This window comes from Balaenoptera physalus, assembly GCF_965194825.1.
Source record: "Balaenoptera physalus genome assembly, chromosome: 4".
Lineage (NCBI taxonomy): Eukaryota > Metazoa > Chordata > Mammalia > Artiodactyla > Balaenopteridae > Balaenoptera > Balaenoptera physalus.
Window position 1 is genome coordinate 119,262,791 of NC_138891.1, and position 23,822 is coordinate 119,286,612.

Below are 23,822 nucleotides of genomic sequence, written 5' to 3' on the forward strand. Positions count from 1 at the left end.
TGTGGTCCTGCCCACCAGAAAGACAAGATCCAGCCTCACCCACCAGAACACAGACAACAGTACCCTCCATCAGGAAGCCTACACAACCCACTGAACCAACCTTAGCCACTGGGGACAGACACCAAAAGCAACGGGAACTACGAACCTGCAGCCTGCAAAAAGGAGACCCAAAACACAGTAGGTTAACAGAGAAACACACAGCAGATGAAGGAGCAAAGTAAAAACACACCAGACCAAACAAATGAAGAAGAAATAGGCAATCTACCTGAAAAAGAATTCAGAGTAATGGTAGTAAAGATGATCCAAAATCTTGGAAATATAATGCAGAAAATACAAGAAACGTTTAACAAGGACCTAGAAAAACTAAAGAACAAACAAACAATGATGAACTACACAATAACTGAAATTAAAAATTCTCTAGAAGGAATCAATAGCAGAATAACCGAGGCAGAAGAACGGATAAGTGACCTGGAAGATAAAATCGTGGAAATAACTACTGCAGAGAAGAATAAAGAAAAAAAGAATGAAAAGAATTGAGGACAGTCTTAGAGACTTCTGGGACAATATTAAACACACAAACATTCTAATTATAGGGGTCCCAGAAAAAGAAGAGAAAAAAGAAAGGGACTGGGAAAATATTTGAAGAGATTATAGTTGAAAACTTCTCTAATACGGGTAAAGAAATAATCAAGTCCAGGAAGCGCAGAGAGTCCCATACAGGATAAATCCAAGGAGAAACACGACAAGACATATAGTAATCAAGCTATCAAAAATTAAATACAAAGAAAAAATATTAAAAGCAGCAAGGGAAAACCAACAAATAACATACAAGGGAATCCGCATAAGGTTAACAGCTGATCTTTCAGCAGAAACTCTGCAAGCCAGAAAGGTGCGGCAGGACATATTTAAAGTGATAAAAGGGGAAAACCTACAACCAAGATTACTCTACCCAGCAAGGATCTCATTCAGATTCGACAGAGAAATTAAAACCTTTACAGACAAGCAAAAGCTAAGAGAATTCAGCACCACCAAATCAACTTTACAACAAATGCTAAAGGAATTCTCTAGGCAGGAGACACAAGAGAAGGAAAAGACCTACAATAACAAAACCAAAACAATTAAGAAAATGATAATAGGAACATGCATACTGATAACGACATTAAAAGTAAATGGATTAAATGCTTCAATCAAAAGACACAGACTGGCTGAAATGATACAAAAACAAGACACATATATATGCTGCCTACAAGAGAAAACTTCAGACCAAGGACACATACAGATTGAAAGTGAGGGGTTGGAAAAAGATATTCCATGCCAATGGATATCAAAAGAAAGCTGGAGTAGCAATTCTCATATCAGACAAAATAGACGTTAAAGTAAAGAGTATTACAAGAGATAAAGAAGGACATTACATAATGATCAAGGGATCAATCCAAGAAGACGATATAACAACATATAAGAAGATATATAATGTTTAAATAATTTATAAATATTTATGAAGTCAACATAGGAGCACCTCAATACATAGGCAAATGCTAACAGCCATAAAAGGGGAAATTGACAATAACAAAATCATAGTAGGGGATTTTAACATCCCACTTTAACCAATGGACAGATCATCCAAAATGAAAATAAATAATGAAACACAAGCTTTAAATTATACATTAAACAAGATGGACTTAATTGATATTTATAGGACATTCCATCCAAAAACAACAGAATACACATTCTTCTCAAGTGCTCATGGAACATTCTCCAGGATAGATCATATCTTTGGCTACAAATCAAGCCTTGCTAAATTTAAGAAAATTGAAATTATATCAAGTATCTTTTCAACACCAATTTTTGATAAACACCCTCCAGAAAGTAGGCATAGAGGGAACTTAACTCAACATAATACAGGCCATATATGACAAACGCACAGCCAACATCGTTCTCAATGGTGAAAAACTGAAACCATTTCCTCTAAGATCAGGAACAAGACAAGGCTGTCCTCTCCCACCGCTATTATTCAACATAATTTTGGAAGTCTTAGCCACAACAATCAGAGAAGAAAAAGAAATAAAAGGAATCCAAATCAGAAAAGAAGAAGTAAAACTGTCACTGTCTGCAGATGACATGATACTATGCATAGAGAATCCTACCAGAAAACTACTAGAGCTAATCATTGAAATTGGTAATGTAGCAGGATACAAAATTAATGCACAGAAATCGCTTGCATTCCTAAACACTAGTGATGAAAAATCTGAAAGACAAATGAAGGAAACACTCCCATTTACCACTGCAACCAAGAGAATAAAATTCCTAGGAATAAACCTACCTAAGGAGACAAAAGATCTGCATGCAGAAAACTAAAACACATGGATGAAAGAGATTAAAGCTGATACAAACAGATAGAGAGATATACCATGTTCTTGGATAGGAAGAATCAACATTGTGAAAATGACTCTACTACCCAAAGCAATCTACAAATTCAATGCAATCGCTATCAAACTATCAATGGCATTATTCACAGAACTAGAACAAAAAAATTCACAATTTGTATGGAAACACGAAAGACCCCAAATAGCCAAAAGAATCATGAGAAAGAAAAATGGAGCTAGAAGAATCAGGCTCCTGGACTTCAGACTATATTACAAAGCTACAGTAATCAAGACAGTATGGTACTGGCACAAAAACAGAAATATACATCAATGGAACAGGATAGAAACCCCAGAGATAAACCCACACACATATGGTCGCCTTATCTTTGGTAAAGGAGGCAAGAATATACAATGGAGAAAAGACAGCCTCTTCAATAAGTGGTGCTGGGAAAACTGGACAGCTACATGTTAAAGAATGAAATTAGAACACTCCCTAACACCATACACAAATATAAACTCAAAATGGATTAAAGACCTAAACCTAAGGCCATATACTATAAAATTCTTAGAGGAAAACTTAGGCAGAACACTCTATGACATAAACCACAGCAAGATCCTTTTTGACCCACCTCCTAGAGGAATGGAAATCAAAACAAAAATAAACAAATGGGACCTAATGAAACTTAAAAGCTTTTACACAGCAAAGGAAAACATAAATAAGACGAAAAGGCAACCCTCAGAATGGGAAAAAATATTTTCAAATGAAGCAACGGACAAAGGATTAATCTCCAAAATTTACAAGCATCCCATGCAGCTCAATATCAGAAAAACAAACAACCCAATCCAAAAATGGGAAGAAGACCTAAATAGACATTTCTCCAAAAAAGATATACAGATTGCCAACAAACACATGAAATGATGCTCAACATCATTAATCATTAGGGAAATGCAAATCAAAACTACAATGAGGTATCATCTCACTCCAGTTGGAATGGCCATCATCAAAAAGTCTACAAACAATAATTGCTGGAGAGGGTGTGGAGAAAAGGCAACCCTCTTGCACTGTTGGTGGGAATGTAAATTGATACAGCCACTGTGGAGAACAGTATGGAAGTTCCTTAAAAAACTAAAATAGAACTACCACAAGCAAGCAATCCCACTACCAGGCGTATACCCTGAGAAAACCATAATTCAAAAAGAGTCATGTACCACAATTTCCATTGCCGCTCTTTTTACAATAGCCAGGACATGGAAGCAACATAAGTGCCCATCGACAGATGAATGGATAAAGAAGATGTGGCACATATATACAATGGAGTATTACTCAGCCATAAAAAAACAGAATTGACTTATTTGTAGTGAGGTGGATGGTCCTAGAGTCTGTCATACAGAGTGAAGTAAGTCAGAAAGAGAAAAACAAATACCGTATGCTAACGCATATATATGGAATCTAAAAAAAAAAAAAAAAAAAGAGTAGTTTTGAAGAACCTAGGTGCAGGACAGGAATAAAGATGCAGATGTAGAGAGTGGACTTGAGGACATGCGGAGGGGGAAGGTTAAGCTGGGACGAAGTGAGAGAGTGACATGGACATATATACACTGCCAAATGTAAAATAGCTAGTGGGAAGAAGCCCCATAGTACAGGGAGATCAGTTTGGTGCTTTGTGTCCACCTAGAGGGGTGATATAGGGAGGGTGGGAGGGAGACACAAGAGGGAGGAGATATGGGGTATATGTATATGTATAGCTGATTCAGTTTTTTATAAAGCAGAAACTCACACACCATTGTAAAACAATTATACTCTAATAAACATGTTTAAAAAATAATAATAATAACCTAAATGCTTTTGTATGGCAAAGGAAAAATATTCAATAGAATTAAAGGACAACCTCAAAGAATTAGAGAAAATATTTGCAAACCAAAAACAAAAAATAAGAAAGTTTGTTGAAATAGAAGATTTGGGTATCTATTTTCCCCATCTCATATTTATAATATTCCCTGTATAAAGACTTCTGACCACTCTTCATCACTAGCCTTTGAGGACTTCAGTTAGAACTATGTATGTAACTGTTCAGCTCTATTACCTGTATAAATAGTTTTGTGACACCACAAAACTATTCTATTTACCAATTATATCTGTAATGCTTTTTGGTCTCAATCCTTAGATTTCTGCTCTTTTCTTTCACTTTAATTTTATTTTGAAAAGTATTGAATATCAGCCTTCAAATGGTCATATTAAAATGCTTCATTCTAATCATGGGAAAAACATCAGAAGAATCCCAGCTGAGGGACATCCTATGAAATACTGGACCAGTACTTCTCAAAATGATAAAGGTCGTTAAAGAAAGGAAATTCTGAGAAACTGTCACAGTCAAGGTAACATGGCTACTTAATATAATGCAGTATCCTGGATGGGAACCTGGAACAGAAAAAAGATTAGATTAAAAATGGAATAAAGGTATGGATTTTAGTTGATAATAATGTATCAACATCATTTGTTTGTAACAAATACACTATACTAGTATAATATGTTAGTAATAGGGGAAACTAGATGTGGGGTATATGGGGACTCTATGTACCATCTTTCCAATTTTTCTGTGAATCTAAAACTATTCTAAAATAAAAATTTAATTTAATGCTGCCTTTTTGCAATTCATATGGGTATTTGGTGTCAATTTGAAATCTTAAAATAGTGTTCAAATTCAAAGCAACAAGTGGTTATTCATCATTCAGCATGGAAAATTTCCTTGCCCTTGAAATTTACTATCTTGTGCAGATAATATGTATACGAAAGAAATATTTAAAAGAACAACCCAAGGGCAATGTACAATTAAGGAATAAAATGAGGAAATAAGACCAAAAAAACCTTAACATTGAGAGGTAATTGTGCTAAAAAGTGAGCATTCTCAGAAAGTACTTTAGGGAGGTAGAGCAGCACTGTCCAATAGAACTTTCTGTGATGATGGAAATAATTCTGTGTGTAGCCACAATAATAATATGTAGCCACAAAACATAGGTGGCCACCAAGCACTTAAAACATGGCTAGGGCTTCCCTGGTGGTGCAGCTGTTGAGAATCTGCCTGCCAATGCAGGGCACACGGGTTCGAGCCCTGGTCTGGGAGGATCCCACATGCCGCGGAGCAACTGGGCCCGTGAGCCACAACCACTGAGCCTGCACGTCTGGAGCCTGTGCTCCACAGCAAGAGAAACCGCGATAGTGAGAGGCCCGTGCACCGCGATGAAGAGAGGCCCCCGCTTGCCACAACTAGAGAAAGCCCTCGCACAGAAACAAAGACCCAACACAGCAAAAATAAATAAATAAATAAAATTAAGACATGTTAAAAAAAAAAAAATATATATATATATAAATAACATGGCTAGTGTGATTGAAGAACTAAATATTTTATTTTGCTCAATTTAAATTAGTTAGTGCAGGTTAGCATATGAACTGAACACAAAAGTCTTCAGTGCAAAGATGCATTATAGTTAAGTGAAAGACACTACAGTTGTGGAACAGTAAGTAGATCTTTGAGTTACTGGATCCACCAATGCTAAACCCTGGCTCACATCTGTGCTTCTGATTTGAGCCAACTCATTTTCTATGTAACCCAGATTTAACTGGCATTTCTACTATATGTAGCCAAAAGTACCGAAACTTATCCATGAGGATTAAATGAGAAAGTACTATGTGAAGTACCAGTCGTTACCTAGTAGTAGATCCTAGATGCTCAGCAAATGACACTCCTTCCCTTGCTCTCCTCTTTAATCAAGTCACCTTCCTTGTATCCCTTGCATTTGTGCTTCCATGATTTTGCTCCCAGCATGTTCCCTTCTCATCCACGTCACCTATTTGAATCCTTCTCACCCTTTCAGTCCCAGCTCAACTGGAGTCTTTTACAAAGCTAATCAGCTCATGAGGAAGTCTCATCTTAGCCTCTACATCACTTGCACCCAATATGCCTCATCTGAGTCAATACCTGTCTTGTATTCCCTACTAACAAAGTCCTTTCGAGCAGAAGCTAGAGGGTCAGTTGAAGTCCCTGGATGTTCTGAATTGGAGTTGAAGATGAATTTCTTTTTATTTTCTCTTCTTGGACTTGGAAGGAGGGACTCCTAGGGCATCTGCTGGTTATGAGAGAATGAGACTTCCCTGTAGATGAAAAAAGATGAAGGAAGGAGTGACAAAAGCAGCGGTGAGAGCATGCAAGACCCAGGTTCTAAAAACTGCAGATTTTTCCCACATATGCCCTTGTCCTTTCAGCTGTTCTTTCAATCCCCTCAACTGCCCCTACTTATTCAATAAGCCCTCTTTTATCTTAAATTATTTAACATTAGATTTCTGTCCAGCTACTCAACTTGTGTGTTTCTCTTCATGCCAAAATATTTAGAAAATGTGTTTACTTTTAGTTTCTCTACTTCCTTATCTTACCTTCCTTTTTATCTTTTACCCACTGAAATCAGGTTTTTATCTCACCATACTTCTGAAGTCACTTATATAAAATTTAGGTATAATGTCTATCTTCAAAATCCAATGTTAAATTCTCAGTCCTTCTCTTAACCTCTTAGCAATATTTGAAACATGTTTTTCACTTGGCTTTCAGGATATTATACACATCTGGCTTCCTTCTTACACACTTGCTTCTCCTTTCCAGCTCTTTGCACACTCTTTTTTTCCTTTTCAACTTCAAGTGTTGAAGTGCTTCAGAGTTTGGTCCTTGCCATCTTCTCTTCTGTATCTTCATTCATGACCTAATGACTTAGTCCAGTACAACCCCAACTAAGCGCAGATGACTCCCAAATTTATGTCTCAGTTCACATCTGTAGTCCTTCTTCTGACCCCTAGACTCACATCAGCCTACTGGATAGCTCCACCTTGATGCCAAATAATCTCTCATATTTAACACGTTCAGCACCAACCCTTTGTATCTCTGCCTCCAAACCTACCAAGTAAATGGCACAACTGTACCACCATTCACCAGCTGTTCAAGTAAAAACCTGGATATCATCTTAGACTTTTATTTTTCCACCACTCTCACATCTAATATATCATCAAGCCCCATTGGTACTATCTTCAAGAATATACCCTACGTGGCGCAGTGGTTGAGAATCTGCCTGCCAATGCAGGGGACACGGGTTCGAGCCCTGGTCTGGGAAGATCCCACATGCCGTGGAGCAAGTAGGCCCGTGAGCCACAATTACTGAGCCTGCGCGTCTGGAGCCTGTGCTCCGCAACAAGAGAGACTGCGATAGTGAGAGGCCCGCGCACCACAATGAAGAGTGGCCCCCGCTTGCCGCAACTAGAGAAAGCCCTCACACAGAAACGAAGACCCAACACAGCCAAAAATAAATAAATAAAAAAAAAAAAAAAAAAAAAGAATATACCCTACAGCTGGCCTTCCCATCCCCTCTATCACCAACACTTTTCAAGCCTCCAACCTTCATTTCTTAGCCAATTACTACAGTGTAGTCTCCTGGCAAATTTTCCTACTATCCTCAGACTCCAGCACCCTTAATTCTTCACACAGCAGACACTGGTAGAAGAATCTCTTCAGAGAATATGTGTTATCATTCCCTTGTTCAAAACCCTTCAGTTAATTCTTATCAAACTTAGATTTAAATGTTCTAGTTTTTCCTACTCTTTCTAAAATCAGATTCTATATTCTTCTCTGACACAGTCCTGCCACTGCAGTCTGTCTCATTGTTCCCTCGGGGATGTTAATCTGCCTTTTCTCTGCTTGGAACATTTTCCAGCAGACTATCACACAGTTTCCTCTTTCACATCATTCAGGCATTTGCTCCAAAATCTCCTCCACAGAGAAGCCTCCCCTGACCATTGTATCTAAAATACAGCACCTACGTTCCTCATTATCTCTTCCTCTAAGCTGTTTTATTTCCCTCCATAGTTCCAGTGATTACCGGAAATTATAGTGCATATTTGCTCATGTATGAATTTATTACAATCTCCTCTAAGAGAATGAAAGCTGCATAAGGATATGAAACTTATGTGGCTCATGACTTTTCCTCATTTCTAAGGACATGCCGAACACCTAGTAGATGATGATGATGATAAATGTTTGCTGAATAAATGGTTAAATTCTGATGTTAAGCAGACTTAAGAATAAAAAAGTGCTAGTTTGTGATCCATCAAATGACGACTGGAGGTTTCCTTCATGCAAACAAATTTGTCTGGTGATTTTACAACATTGGTGGTTTAGATGGTTGACAATTCTTAAAGGCTGGGGTCAAGGTTATTACATATTGGCATAGCTATCGTCTCATTCATGGTCTGGTTCTCAGTAGGTGCTCAGTGAATTTTGATAATTGAGAGAAAGCAAGCAAAAGCTCAAATTAATTGACTGAACTTAGGCTTAAACAACTGACTAGATATAATTCTACATTTTATGTTGCTATTGTTAGTGTCTGGAGAAATGGTAGCCCAGAAGAGAAGAGCATGCATGACGGGTAAGAGTCTTTGATGCTAAGGGTAGAATGGAAGTTAGTGGGATGTGACAGAAAGGGAGAGAAACCTTCTTTTCCCCATCTGAGTTGAAGCCAAATGAGAGAGTAATGAAGATGGGCAAATGGAACTCTAAAGTTATTTTTATTAAGCCAGTTTGCTTATATGAATAGCAACGAGTTTTCAAATAGTCAAACTCAGAATTACCTAGTCTTTCCACTCACACTCAGAGTAAATAAATACAGAATCTCAAATTGCAGCTCTACCCTGCCACAACTTAGGCAAAGAAGCATATCATATGCTCCCTGCAGGCAACTGACTCTATAACCAGTTTTTGCCAAAAGATTTCCCAGTTGGAATTCAGTTCTCTTCTTCAAAGGAAAAGTGAGTGAAGGAATGGATAAAGGCTATGGGTTTTATGCTAATGAATGTCTCTCCATATGGAAATACAATGAAAGGGGTACAAAGGTTTCCCTAAGGATAAGCCCCAAATAATGGAAGACAGAATGATATTCTGGCCTATAGAATTTAGAGATAAAAATAGAGGTTCAAGTGATTTTCCTGTAGTCAACCGACTAGGATACAGAAATGTTTTACTATCAGTGGGAGGAAAGGAAATCAGAGATCCCCTCTGGAATTGTTGATGACTCTGTGATCTGAACACTGTCTTCTGAAAAATTCTATGTACCAATTATTGATGTCACAATACTATAGTGGTAACGCCACAAAACAAACAACCACAAAACTTCAGGGGTAATCAACAATAATTGTTCATTGTGCACATATCTGTAATTAAGTGGGGGTCAGCTAAGGGGCTCTGCTAACCTTGGCTGTGCTTGCTCAGATACCTGGAGCTCAGCTGGCTGTTTGGCTGACGTAGCCTGGCTTCGGCTGGGGTGACCAGGGAAACTTCGCATTTGTCATGTGCCACTTAAGTCTAGTAGGCTGACCCAGACTATCTTCTGGCAAAGGCAAAGACTTAAGAAAGAGTGTACTGGAACATGTTAAGACCTCTTAATGTCTAGGTTCAAAACAGGAACACCTTCACTTCTGAATCATTCCATGGACAGAAGCAAGACACATGGCCAAATTCAGAATAAAGAGGTGGGGAAACATATCCTTTCCCTTTTTCAAAGGGACTGCATGGTCACAAGGCAAAGGGCACAGACATAGGAGGAGGTGGTGTGGGGGGGGAGTATTGGGGCCATGAATACAGTCTACCACAATGTAGGTTTGAAGCAGTGACTGGATTTCTAAAATCTAAATAATTCCAGAAGAAAGATACACAAATAGCTAGACTACAGCTGACTTTTCCTTACCCCTAACATTTATAACATATCCAGTATACTCTCATCATTATCTCCTGGATAATTACTGATGTATGAGCAGAGCATCAGATATATTGTTTAGGAACAACTTCTTTTAATTATAAAGAATTTGTCACCATATGGCCATTCACTATAAGATGTTAAAATACCTCTTAGAACAACGGGAACTCAACATTCCTGATGATGTCTAATGGAGAGGTCATCATACTCAGGGTCAGCTTATTTAGAAGAATATAAACCAAACCCAGTGAGTTAGGAAACTACCTACAGGTCCAAAAGAAGGGGTTGCCATTGAAACACAGGCTGTACAGGAGTGAGACAGATTGTATGGTCTGGTTGGCAGTCCCAGCAGAAGTTCAGCGGCTCAGCTGCAGGAAAGATAAGTCGTGTCCAAAGGGTTCAGATTCACATATGTGAAGCCAGGGAACCAGAATATCTATGCCAAAGAGAAACTGAAGAATCTTCAACAGCAAGCATTGGTATCTCCGGTACCCCCAGACCTCAGCTCACATGTTATTAATCCCTTCACCTTCCAGGTGACCTGTTTCCTAAAAAGTCTCAACACAAACTTTTTAGTTAGATTTTACTTAGAAATACAGAAAAAGGGGTGCTGGACAAGAATATTAACATAAGAAGCTTCAGTTTATATGCTAAAATTAAAAATGCACTCATTATAGATGAGACAAGAGTACAGAAAAGAATGTGAAGAGTTAATAAAAGGAGACCTGGGGAGGGGGCGGGGGGGAGAGAGAAAAGGAAGGAAGGAAGGAGTATGGATTAAAAAGAACAAAGAACAAATAATAGGTAGAAGAGTCATATTAAACTAGGGCATGAATTCCTTTCTTTACAAATATAAAACATAGGGTCATACATCAACCTTCTTATTGCTTGAATTTTTCTCATTCACCATGGTAGAGAGGAAAAGTGATGGCAAAATTTTAGGGAAGTGGGTATCAGGGGAACTTAAGCCACCATTTGGTCTGAGACTGATTCTGAACTTGAGTGTGCATTTTACAAAACAAATACACTATATATATATATATATATATATATATATATATATATATATATATATATATATATATCCATTGGGTCAATAAGTTTAATTCCAGTGAATGTGTTTTATATCAATGAGTGTGTAGAGTTAGTGTATAATGAAAATGTGTTGTGCTCATGAGTATATATTTTGGATATGCATTGCAGTAAGGTTTATGGCATCAATGGGTTAAATTACAACTTGCTTACTTTGTTTAAATGAAATCCAGCTAAAACTATCAAAAGTCAGGGCCAAGCCATTTGAATAGATAAGTGATAGACAAAAACTGCAGCTTTTCCATTGTATCAGCAATATTTACTCTGAAAACCTATTTAAATAATTTAACCGTTGCTTATGTTGTAAGTAGAAAGAAGCTAGATTTATAATATTTTTTAGGCCAGAGAATGCAATTGAAATTTTTTAATGATATCTGTCTAGGCTGCCCCATCCAATTCACTTTCATCTTAGAAAAAAATTACTTGGGTCAAAAGTCATTGGTTTAAGTCCCAAGGTATATTATGACACACAGAATGATAAACTCAAAAGCCATTATCAAGTTTCTGATAAAGGCTTTTGTGACAGAAATTCTAATTTGGTAGTCAGAGTTATTAATGAATATTGTGGAGATTTAGGACCTCGCTGCTACACTTGGACTGCTGATTCAGTAGAAATATGTTACAACCCAGTTCCTCTGGTAAGTTGCCCGCATTCTTTCTCTGTAGCGTTACTTTGGCTTAGTTCTACCTAGAGAAATTATTCTTGAATGTAGCTCCCCAAGAACGTCAATGTACTTTCTCTTTCATGTATTTTCTTGGAAACGCAGCCTGTTGAAAGAAACAAGTGCCAACTTTTAACTTAAACTTATTTCACATAAAATCTATAAAGCATCCATCACTTTGAAGATTGTTACGGGTTTTATATTTCACTTTAGTAAACCATGTCCTTCCAGTAAGTTTGATACTATTTGCAAATTAATCCTAGACCTATAAAATACAAGTAGACGTTGACAGGACCTTAAACAGAATCAATTTTCTCTTTAATAGATGTGTAGATCAATTGTGATGATAGATGTATCCTGACATTTTTTAAACAGAATTTATATTACCATTCGGGCAATTCTTGAGAATTCATATGCAAATTTTCCACTTCATAGATTTTGTAAACTAAATGTTTCATACCAGGTTGATTTGGATGAGCATACAGGGAAGCAGAGCTTTTCAAGTAGTGGAATGTATGTTTAAGTGAAAAACAATTGCGCATGTAAAGCTGTGATGGATTGTCCAAGGAAGTATCAATATCTCATCTTTGCAATATTCCCCAGCCAACATAACTGTATGGTTCTGTGGAAAATGAGACATATATTGGTTTTATCATATTTATTTATTCCACAGGCGATATTGAGTAATTGACATGTGTCAGATATTGTGCTAATCACTAAACTTAAGGTGATATGTCTTTTTACTCCCAATGTCCTTCACGGAGCCCTATCATGGAGGATGTTTAAAGTGTTTCTTGTTAATATCGTCTCCTCTTCTGCGAAGTTTAGTTGCTCTATGCTTTATATCACAATATTATTATGGAAAATTGAATTTTTGGAAAAAATCTGCTGAAAATCATATGATACGTTATAAAGCCAAATAGAAATTTTCTCAGGACTTGAGGCCATTGTGGAATGTTAGTGCCACTGTATTTCTTCATTAGAACAAATTATTGAGAAGTGGCTGAATTGCCATAACTTGAGTTTCTTCTCTCTATGATTGCCTGAACTGACATTTTAAATATGAACCATTTTTTTGTGTGCAGGACTGCATCTATTTGGCTAGTCCTATGGTGAGATTTGATAAGTGCTAGCAAATCTATCCTGTTCCCAAATACTTTCATCACAGCACTCAAAATGACTATCATGAAAAGTTCTGTCTTTGAGGTTAAAACCTTCACTCCAAAATTTGTTTTGAGATGTAAGTACCCTAAAAAAGAAGTTTATTTATCTTTTATTTGTCCTTAATATAATTATAACTTGTCAAATAAATATAGAATAGAACATAACAAGCAAGCCTTTTTGAATAATCAGTTTATTGAAGAAAAATTTGCATAAAATTATTTCACTCACTTTACTAAATAGTTTGATGAGGTTTTTAAAATGCATAACTGTGTAATAATCACTTATAGAACTTTTCCCTGAACTGTGTCTTTGTATGTGATTCTTTGCGTGGGAGCCATTTCCCTGGCTTCTCTTTATTTCTTTTTATCACTGGTTTTCAGTAAATTGATTATAATGTGTCATGGTGTGGTTTTGCTTGTATTTATTCAGCTTCAGTGTTTTTTTCAAATGTGACAATTTTTCAAATTTGAAATATTTTTATTATTCTTTCTTCAGATATCCCTCCCCCCTCAGACTCCAACTTCCTTGGTATAAGACAGCTTGATATTATCTCACAGCTCCCTGATAAACCAATCCCTGTTTTCATTCTTTTCTTGCTTTGTTCTTTATTCTGCATATTTTCTATTTGTATGCCTTCAAGTCCACTATGTTTTCTTCTGCAATTTCTCATCTGAAATTAATTGCATCTAATGTATTTTTCATTCAGATATTATATTTTTAATCTTTAGAAGTTCTAAAGATTTCACTTTTATATCTTCCATTTCTTATGTTTTCTTAACATCTTTAAATCTGTTTTTAAGGTTTATATTAGATGCTTAAGGCATTTCTGTCTGATCACACCATCATTTCTGTCAGATCTGGCTCTGCTTCTATTGATTTCTTTTCTACTGGCACTGAGGCATATAGTCCTGTTCTTTTACATGCTGGTTATTTTTTATTAGATGCAAGAAATTGTGAATTGTGAGGTTTTGAGTGGTGATTCTTTTCTTTAAATAGTTTTGAACTATTTTCTGGCCTAGAATAAATTTGATACTTTCAAGGTATGATTTTCAACTTTTTTATTGAAGTTTAAAAACAGCCTTTACGCTTCCGAAGACTCTACCCAGTGCTGCACGTATCATGAAGTTTATTACCCCGGCTGGTGGGAACACACATTCTTCCAAGCCATAGCTCCAGAGAATTTCCAGCTTACTACTTTCAGTTGGTGTTTTCCTTGGCTTCATGAAATTTTACTTCATGCTTTATAAATTTCTATTCAATCAAAGACTCAAGAAGACACTTTTGCAGACCTCCAAAACTCTGTGTGTGTATGTGTGGGACCCCTTCTTTTTGGATATTCTGCCCTACAGATTTTAGCCAATTTCCTCTCTCAGTTCTAATCTCAGTCATCAATGCAGCTAGATGCTAAACCCTGCCTGAATTCCCCCTGGATGCACTGTAATCTCCTAATTGCCCTCCTCCCCTGCAGTGTAAGTTGGGGAAATGTTAGGGTTCACCTCATTTATTTTCTAACCTCAGAGATCAGAGTTGTGCACTACCTCTTGTTCAGTGTGTGAAATTGTTTGTCTTTTGTCCAATTTTATAAATGTATTTGGCAGAAAGGTAATTCCCATAGGAGTTAATCTTTCATGGATAGCAGTGGAATTTCAGGTTAGTCTTGATGAAAGTGAAGAAAAACTTCTCAATGAAGGAACTTGATCCTAAGGGATTAAACTGAGTAGAGAATTGAAGCAGAGAATTCTGGGAAACCATAGTATAACAATAAAAGGCACTTATGGATGAAAGAAACAGAGAAAAATTTTACTAACTGCCCAGTTTTTCTTATAAGAATATTCTATTTTAGTTATGTCCATCTCCACGGAAAATCCTACGAAGCATTCAGTAAAGCTCCATAAGAAATCATTACCCCAAATTCCTCCTTCCAATTTCTGAACTTCTGCAGGGCAGGGAGTCTAGGTTTGATCTTAAGAAAACCTAAGATTGGGTTCTAGTCTTTTCTTCCACTCCTTTCCTGCTGCTTTTTTTTGAGCTATGTTTTTCACCCAGTTTGCTATATCATCTCTTTGTTGTCTTGTCTCTAGTTACTTGCAGTCAAGATGTACAACTGTCTGCCAAGGTATATTACTACTAAGCTTCCTATTACCACACTTAAACCTATTTATTCTCTAAGAATACACTATCTTTATATTATACTTTTGCAAATGGCCCTTCTACACATATTTGAAAAAGCAAAATAGATATTATTTTTATAGCTTCAAATACCACCCATATATTGAGAATTCCCAAAGCAATATGTGTATCCAAGATTTCTCTCCTAAATTTCAATCCCATATATCCAACAATTTTCTGGACACTTCCACTTAGACAAATTTAATATGTGCTCAAGTGAATTCATCACCTTTCTTTGCCAGATGTACTGTTGAAGGCAACTGCCTTTGTGGATCAAGACTAGAAAATAAGGACAGGAAGGGCAGGAGATTGATGGATCTCATTACAAACATTTTAATATTTTTTTAAAAAACTATATGTCGATTACTTTTATAGAACTTTTTAAAAGTTAGAAATAAAAAATGAAAAAGGAAATCTTATCTCCTGTCTTGAAAAGCAAGCACATCTCAAGTGAAATTAGCATCCTGACCCTAAGAGGAAAGAGGAAGTACTCTGTAAAGTGTTGAACCCCAAACACAAGACAGCACAGAGGGAGGGGCTATTTTCTCCTGCACTTCATGTCTGCTCTTTCTCCTTCCATAATAGTGTAGCATCAAATAAATCTCCTGGTTGTTTTTCTATTTAAATGATAAACTAATTTTCACAGTGAGGAGACAAATCTTACTATTTTTTACATAGTCTATTTAGTAATAAACTTGGACAAAAAAGAAAATGTTCTAGATTCTTCAGTAATAAATCATACAGCATGATTCCTAATGAATGATGGGCAATGATGGAAACATTTCCTAATGTATGATGAGGTTGATTGTTTTCTCTCCTTTGGCTTATATAATTAAATTTAAAACATCCCTGCAAGGTGAAGGGAATTATACTTTTAATTTTTTAATCTAATGTTGAGCATATTCAATTAAGGCTGTCAACATAGCAGAGCTGATTTGGTACCTGATATTGGGAGACCTGTGATTACAGGCCTCAAAGAAAAATTATGCTCTGGTTTAAGAGGAAGATTTGTATTAGAGACGCAAGGGAAAGGTTGAAGATTAAGCTGAGGAACTTAACTGTTCACTCTCAATTTACCTGCTTCCAAAGACCCAAATTAAGCAACTAAGTATATTTTAAACCACATGTGGTAATTGATTCTGTTTAGTTTAAATGGAACAACATTTCCACTATCTGATTTATGACTTCACTTTGAGATATTTCTGGTGTTATATTGCTTCAAATAGTCTAAGGAGAATGGATAGTTCATCCTGAACCATTTTCTCCCTGTAATTCTAAGTTATAGCAAATGATACATCTTAGTGGTCAGACCTTATGATTTGATTTAGTGATACTGTGCCTTCTCCTTTAACTAGTTTTTCACAAGCTCACATACTTGTGGTCACTCTACTTCTGCCCCTGAGACTTGACTTCCACATAGTGAATACTTCTGAACTACTTATATTTTCTTAAAGTTTATTCTTACCAATACATATTCTTTTATCTTTATTCCTCTGAAGCCAATACAAGCAAATCAGTGTAAATGGAACCAAACATTTGCCATCTTCTTTTAAAAGGGCCTGGCCTATTATGACAAAGGTTTTATGCTGATCTTTGTAGTTTCCATTGGTACATTCCTGTTTTTACAGTGGATTATAATGAAAACCAACCACATGTTTGATATTTATCTATTACATTTGAGAGTCAAGACCAGTTCTTTTATTTTATTTCAGCCTACAAATAAATGACAGTAGAAATTCATTTTCAGGATTCTAAAGATTAGAAGAAGCCAAATACTGGATTAAAAAAAATATATCTTTAACAAATTATCATCTATTTAAAAAATCACCATGGCATTGTAATAATTGAAGAATTAATTATAAAAATACAGAACTGAAATGTTTGCTATAGGGAGCTGGAAGGGTAGATGAGGAACAAGGTGGGTGTAGAGAGGGGTAGGAGCAAGGCTTGCTTTTATGTCATTGTGATTTGTGAACCCTATGATGCAGTACCTATTTTAAATAAACTGAAAGCCTTGTGGTGGTGGCTTTATCCATGGTCAAAAGGGCTAAACAGGCATAGTATAAGTGTTCACTCAGTGGCCCAATCTGTGTGACTCAGGCAGGGTGTTGTCTATTTTAATGATGATTGAGAGTGTTGTACAAATTGCACAGATTTCATGAAACAAAGATAATTTACTACAGAACAGGAGATTCTCCAGATGCACAGGCTGAGGAAATATTTGAAAAGGAAAGACATAACAAGAGGAAGAAGATGACTCTGACGGATGTTTCAAAAGAGCTGTCACATCACAGCTCTCCTTTGGTTTCTGCAGATGCTGTTAGAACTAATCTTGATGATGAGTGATTTTACTTCACATTATCTGCAGATCAACACGGATTCTCTGGTAAATAAAGTTTCTTTCTTTCTTTCTTTTCTTTCTTTCTTTCTTTTTGCATTTTCATTGAACACAATGCCTTTTGCCATTTTTGAGGGAAAAGAAGTAATACTGCAAATTCAGCTCTACAGTAAAGGACTTTCAATGCAATTATTTTTTGCTTTTGGTTTATTAAATATTTAGGATTTATTTTTGCTCCATTTTTAGTTAAAGCCTGATATTTTAAGATATGTAAAATGATAGACATTTAATATATTCTTCAATTGACTTTCATGATATATTTTTAGATAATAAAAATTTGTTTGGAACAATAATATTCATAACCTTTTAGACTACTTATCATATATCTATATTATGTAAATATATTAAATGCCACAATATCTTCTCTATTATTTATTTTTGTGCCATCAGAATTTAAGCCATCAAATCATAGAAATATTAAACTAGAGCAGCAATATTAATCCTAAACACTCAGATAAAGTATTGGTTTAATGCAACGTAACACCCTGCCAAAATATATTAAATTCTAATTTAGATTTATACAGAACATTAGAGAACGTCAAGTTGGAAATCACTCATTTTTCAAATAAGGAAATTTAGTTTGACAAAAATCTAGTAATTTTATCAATATCACAGAACTAATCAGTAGACTGAGCAGCAGAATGAGATAAATTTAATATTATTTATATAAATTACTTAAATATTTTGGAACCAATATTTTTAACATGGTAGACTAGACATAAGTACAATACCTTAGATTGTCCTTACCCTTCATTCACGTTTAAATCATGTCATTTGGTGCCAGACTGGCGTAATGAACTCTACATTTGTTGAAGTGTTTGCCATTATTTCTGGCAATGAATTGGAAGGAGGACATGAGTGGGCAAGGCCAAACTCTACTTCAGAAATTTTCAAATTATAATGAACAATTTTTCATTCTTTCTCAGAATGTACACAACATTCATGCGAATTTGTGGACTAACCAGATTCTTTACAAAGAAGGTTTTCAAAATATGTAACTAGAGATAAGATTGCCAAATAATTCTAAATGGGGCATTAACAGTATTCTTTTAGCTCTAAAAAATCTTTGTGCTTCAGTTTTAATTTTTCCTCATGCTAATTAGATGAGATTTTAGAAACAACCCTACTATGTTCTATTTCTCATTTAATTGACACATCAGATCTTTATTCATGCTTTCATGAGGCAAAGAATGGCCATTACAGCTATTACAATGGCGCCTCACTGCTGGGGTCCATGCCACAGGGCCATTAGACATAAATCAGTTTATGAGTCATAATATGCTTGTGGTAATTAAACTCCTCTTCAACTGTGTCCCATATGTACCTTGTTCTGCGTCAGGAAAAACTTATCAAGAAAAATTTCCATAAAGCAAATGTCAGCCACATTAGAAGGCTAATCTGACTGCAACATACACATTTTTATCCTGAGGAAATAGCTTTCCACAATATGGATGATTGTCATGATAAAATTCCCATTATTATGAGCCACACCCTCGCACTAATGAGTGTACTACTGGATTTAGAAATATTAATAAATTGATAGATTTAATGTCTCCAAAAAATATATTCCTACATAGAACTTTACTGTCAAAGTATGTGTTTGAGTACATAATCCAAGTATAAGTAAACTTATTGTGAGTTTCTCTCAGAATCAGAACTTTCTAATTAATACATTGAACTTATCCCAATGCAGCTAAGAAATAAAAAAAAATATTCCCAATCAAAAATCTAAAATATATATCTCCACTATGTTTGAAGAAAGTGAACAGTGATATAATTTGATAGTCTTAGGCAGAGACAATTTTTTATTGGAATATACAATTTGGGGAATTTTATAAAAATAATTCTTTTTAAAAAACAGATTGCTCAGTTATAACATTGTTCGTTTAAAAAAAAATTACACACACACACATATACATGCATTCACTTTCAAATAGTTCCACATACCTCCACACAATGAAACTTGTTTTTGATATAAAATTATTAAGGATCTAGCTTCTAAAGAGACTTAGAATTTTTAAATTGCAAAAGTCTGAATCTTGTAGGGTAAATCAGGCTTGGCAGACGGGTGGAAAGAGAAGAACAACACACAAAGCCAAAAGAAATGCCTGGAATGTAATTGACATTTGGACTTTGTGCAAACACGTAGGGTGATGCCTGCAGAGGAGGCTACAGAAGGAGAGAGTATAATAACAAATCAAATTTTGCTGTTTTAAATTAAAAAAGCAATTTTATAACAATGTGAAATCATCGTGAATTTAGTTTACAGTTTGGTCAAGAAAGTTCACTGTTAAGTGTTCTCAGATACTTCTCTTGCCCTTATCACCTTAAGTAGTCCTTCGCCCAGAGTGGGTTGTGTTTATAAGTCATGAGATGCTTCTTCCATGACTTTAGTGGCCTCTAAACTCATGTGAAATTTATATGTTTAAGTCCTGTCCAAAATGAATCACATCTGTTTTTTTAGAAACTGTGGCCAATTTAAAGTATTCAATACAAAATGAGAACTAAAAATGCTTTAGCTGGCTTACTGATGCAGAAGAGAAAGATATGAAAGGATATACAATTTGACATTATGGACATTATCCCATTATTTTTGCAGTTTTAATATAGGAAAAAAGTACTAAAACTGAAATTTGAATACATGTCACCAAGTGGCAGAGCTGTTTCAATCATAACTGAAGTGGAGAAAAACATTTTTTCTCTCTTATAACAAAAATAAAATTCTTCATTCTAACAAGCAAAGTTTTCAGAGACCTGATATTATGGAAGCTGTCCTTAATTGTAAGAAAGCTTATTATACAAATAAGATTGTAATAAATCAGGCAAAGTCAAACAGCCTTGAAAAGCTAAGATATTTACCTGAGTATTTTCCTTTTTTCCCTTCTGTATTCCATATAATTCTTTGGAACATTTTTGTTACTTCCTGATTCTTTCTTGTTCATAGCATTTCATTGCACAGGAATTGAAGACTGAAGAAATATTGGATAGGATAGTCTGTGTTAAGAAATATACCCCAACATATATAAAGGATAAGAAACAATAGACATTTATTTCTTATACGTTTAGTAGTTGAAGTAAGGGGCTACTTTTCAGCTGGCAGCTCCCCTCTTGCGATAGTTCAAGAAGCCACACTCTTTTCATCTTATGACTCTGCCAATCCAGAGGCAGCCCAAACAAAACCTGTTGTAATGACAAGGAGGAAGAGAATGACTGTGCTTGGAAATCAGAAAAAAATTCTAAGTGGAGGTCTTGGGTTGTGATTTGAGGAATGGATGCTATTTCAACAGAAAGGGACACAAGGAAATGGCACCCCAGAAATCACTGTGAACCAAGGAAAAAAGAAAAACATGTTCTGGAAAAGATGAATGTCCTGGGTTGACAGTAATACAGGGTTCATGAAGGAGAATAAAATGAGGGTCAAGTCTAGAAAAAGTTGTAAATGTCAAATCATGGATGACCTTGATGTTCTGCCAAGCTTTTGGTACTTACACACACACACACACACACACACACACACTACTGGGAGAAAAATAACTTGATGGTAGCGTGAGGAAAAGAGAGGTGGGAGAGAAACCAGTTAGATCACTACTGTGAAATCCAGGAACTTATTAAGTTCCTGAATAAGGCATTGGCTAAGGCATTGGCTACAGAAAGGGAAATGGGTGGATTTATTTGAGAAAAAAATTGAGATTTAGAAATACCAGGTCATAATAGCCAAATTGTTTTCGGGAATAAATGAAGAGAGAGGAAATTGAGGAAGTGGCTTCTGGTTGATTAACCTGAGGGTAGTGGCGCTGCATAAACCATGGTGGAAAACAAAGGCCGTGGGGCTGACTGAGGGAAAGAAGACGATAGGTGCAGTTTGAGATATTTTAGGTTTGCTGTATGAGCAAGACACGTCTTTTACACTCAGAGAAGCAGATGAGGGTGTAAGTCTGAAACTTAAGAGGGAGCCAGGGTTTGAGACATAGGTCTCCTGGGTACTATTTGGGAAGTGTGAGTAAAATCAGTTAGGAAAGAACTGTCAAATAGGACATCAATCAATTTTAAATCACCTAGGAAAGCAGTTCCACTGAGCAATCATGACCTTCTCATACCAGCTGTAATTTTTTTTATTTAACTCAGTGAGAGATGAGAAAAAAGAAACATCAACAGACTTGTTAGAGTGAGGTTTTTAAAATATGCCCTGCTATAATTTTGGGGACAAGATTAAAGTAGGGTCTTATTTTATTTTTTATGTATTCATTTTTCTTTTTAAATAATGAAAAGTGGATCACTGTCAATAGTTTCACTTAAATATTGAAGAACAATTTGGAGCCTTCATGAATAAATGCTAATGAATCATAATAGGGTCACATGTCCATTACTGAAACTATCACAGGCAAGGGGAATAGGATTACCCCTTGGACCATCATTCTCTTCCTGGGGGAAGAGCGGAATTCACCTCATCAAGATACCTAGCTGTGTGTGTGTTGGGGGTGGGATAGTATTTACCTAAAAAAATCAGGGTGCTCTTGGGGAAAAAAAAGAAGAGTGGATATTGGGAAGGCAAATGTAGTGTTAATTATATCATGATTATCTGGTTAAGTGAATAAATAACAACAATAACAAGTTTGCATTTCAACCCTTATTATTGAATATTCTAAAATGTATTAGTTCTTACTCGAGTGAATAGACTTTATAGAAGATTTTTGTTCCCAGGGTTATCATTTTGGATTGGCAAGAATAATCATTACAAAAAAATACACATATAAAAAGTGTAGAGAATTGAACAAGTATATATTGGATTTTAATGAATTTTTACAATGTATTTTAATATTTTAATGAATTTTTATGATGTATTTATAATATTTTAAGAATATAAGTCCACAAGGGAGGAATGTGGTTTGTTGTGTTCACTGGTGAATGTCCAGTGTCTAAAACAATACCCGGCACACAGTAGGCTCTCAATAAATATCTGTGGGATGAATAAATGGGGAAAATATTTATATCACCTTAGTTGTATTTTTTATCTTTCTCTGAAAAAAGAAAATTCTCTCCAAATATTTTATATTTGATTATTTGGTATTTAATTGGTTCTGATTCTGCTATTCCCTTTTGCAATGTTCTTTCTAAATTTAACTATATGTGACCTTCTCATTTGCCCTTCAACTTCATCCAAAGTTCTGGGTTTAGTCATATAGGCTGTTTTCTCTTCTTGGCTTTCAAATATCCTGGTACAGTTTGTTTTGAATGGGTAGAACCATATTCTTTTTGATAGCCAACTTCCTTGAACTACACTTCCTAAGAGAAGCCCAAAGATTCATTGTACTAGTTTTCAAGCTTGATACAATTAGCTCCTAAAGTTAATCTTCTTAATCTTGCTGACATTTCCATTCCCTTCCTTTAGGGAAAGGAATTCAATTTCATCTACTTGTGATTGTTTCCTCAAGGTTCCCTTATACTATTAGAAGCCCATCTAATTTTTTTCCCTGTGAGTAAGTATCAGATCTGATGTCTGCCTTGGGAAATGTTACCTTTGTCACCGAAGACCATGCTATGAGATCTCATTGCTTCCGAACTTCTCGGTCATCAATGTTCTCATTTTAATGTGTGCCTGTCAACACTTATCTTTATTTAAAATTTCTTTAAGTTGACTAAAAACCTTATTAACCTGCTGTTTCTTAGTTTAGTGATTTACATGATTTATATTAGATTTAGAATATAGTTATTTTGTGTGTTCTTACCATATTAACTTTAATCCAATTATTCATCCCAAATAATCCCATTACTATATTTTTATTCTGGATTTATGAAGGCATTAATTTCACAAATAATAATGTAATTCTCTCTCTTTCCTAAGCCCGTCCTCCAGTTCCAAGTACTATCCTACTAGTTGTCAGGTATTTTAATAGTATCTCAACTCCAAATACTCTTGATTAATTCTATCATTCAAAAGTTACATCAGAGCATTTTGCATAATTGTATGATTATTTCCTCACAATGGAATGTGATAATATTATAAAGAGATATTTTAAATGTTGTGTGATAGTCATTGAAGCACATAAATGTCACTGTTCACAGTGAACATTACATAAAAAGAAATACACCAAAGACAGTGAACAAATAATGATACAAAATCTTCAATTTATTTGTATTACAAAGAAAAAAATAAGTGATAAAAGATTTGGTGCAAGCCTAGGGAGGAGT

General features: G+C 35.5%; 1 protein-coding gene across 1 annotated transcript in view; it reads right to left on the minus strand.

Moving 5' to 3' along the window:
• Positions 1-5,724: 5,724 nt before the first annotated feature.
• Positions 5,725-23,822, minus strand: part of LOC309660083 (uncharacterized protein) — a gene marked incomplete at its 5' end in the record, with an annotated part of 664,039 nt that continues 645,941 nt past the window's right edge. The window contains one exon of the mRNA XM_082460620.1: positions 5,725-6,513. Coding sequence (XP_082316746.1) covers positions 6,493-6,513 — 21 coding nt within the window. The 3' untranslated portion in view covers positions 5,725-6,492. The remainder of the gene's footprint in view (positions 6,514-23,822) is intronic.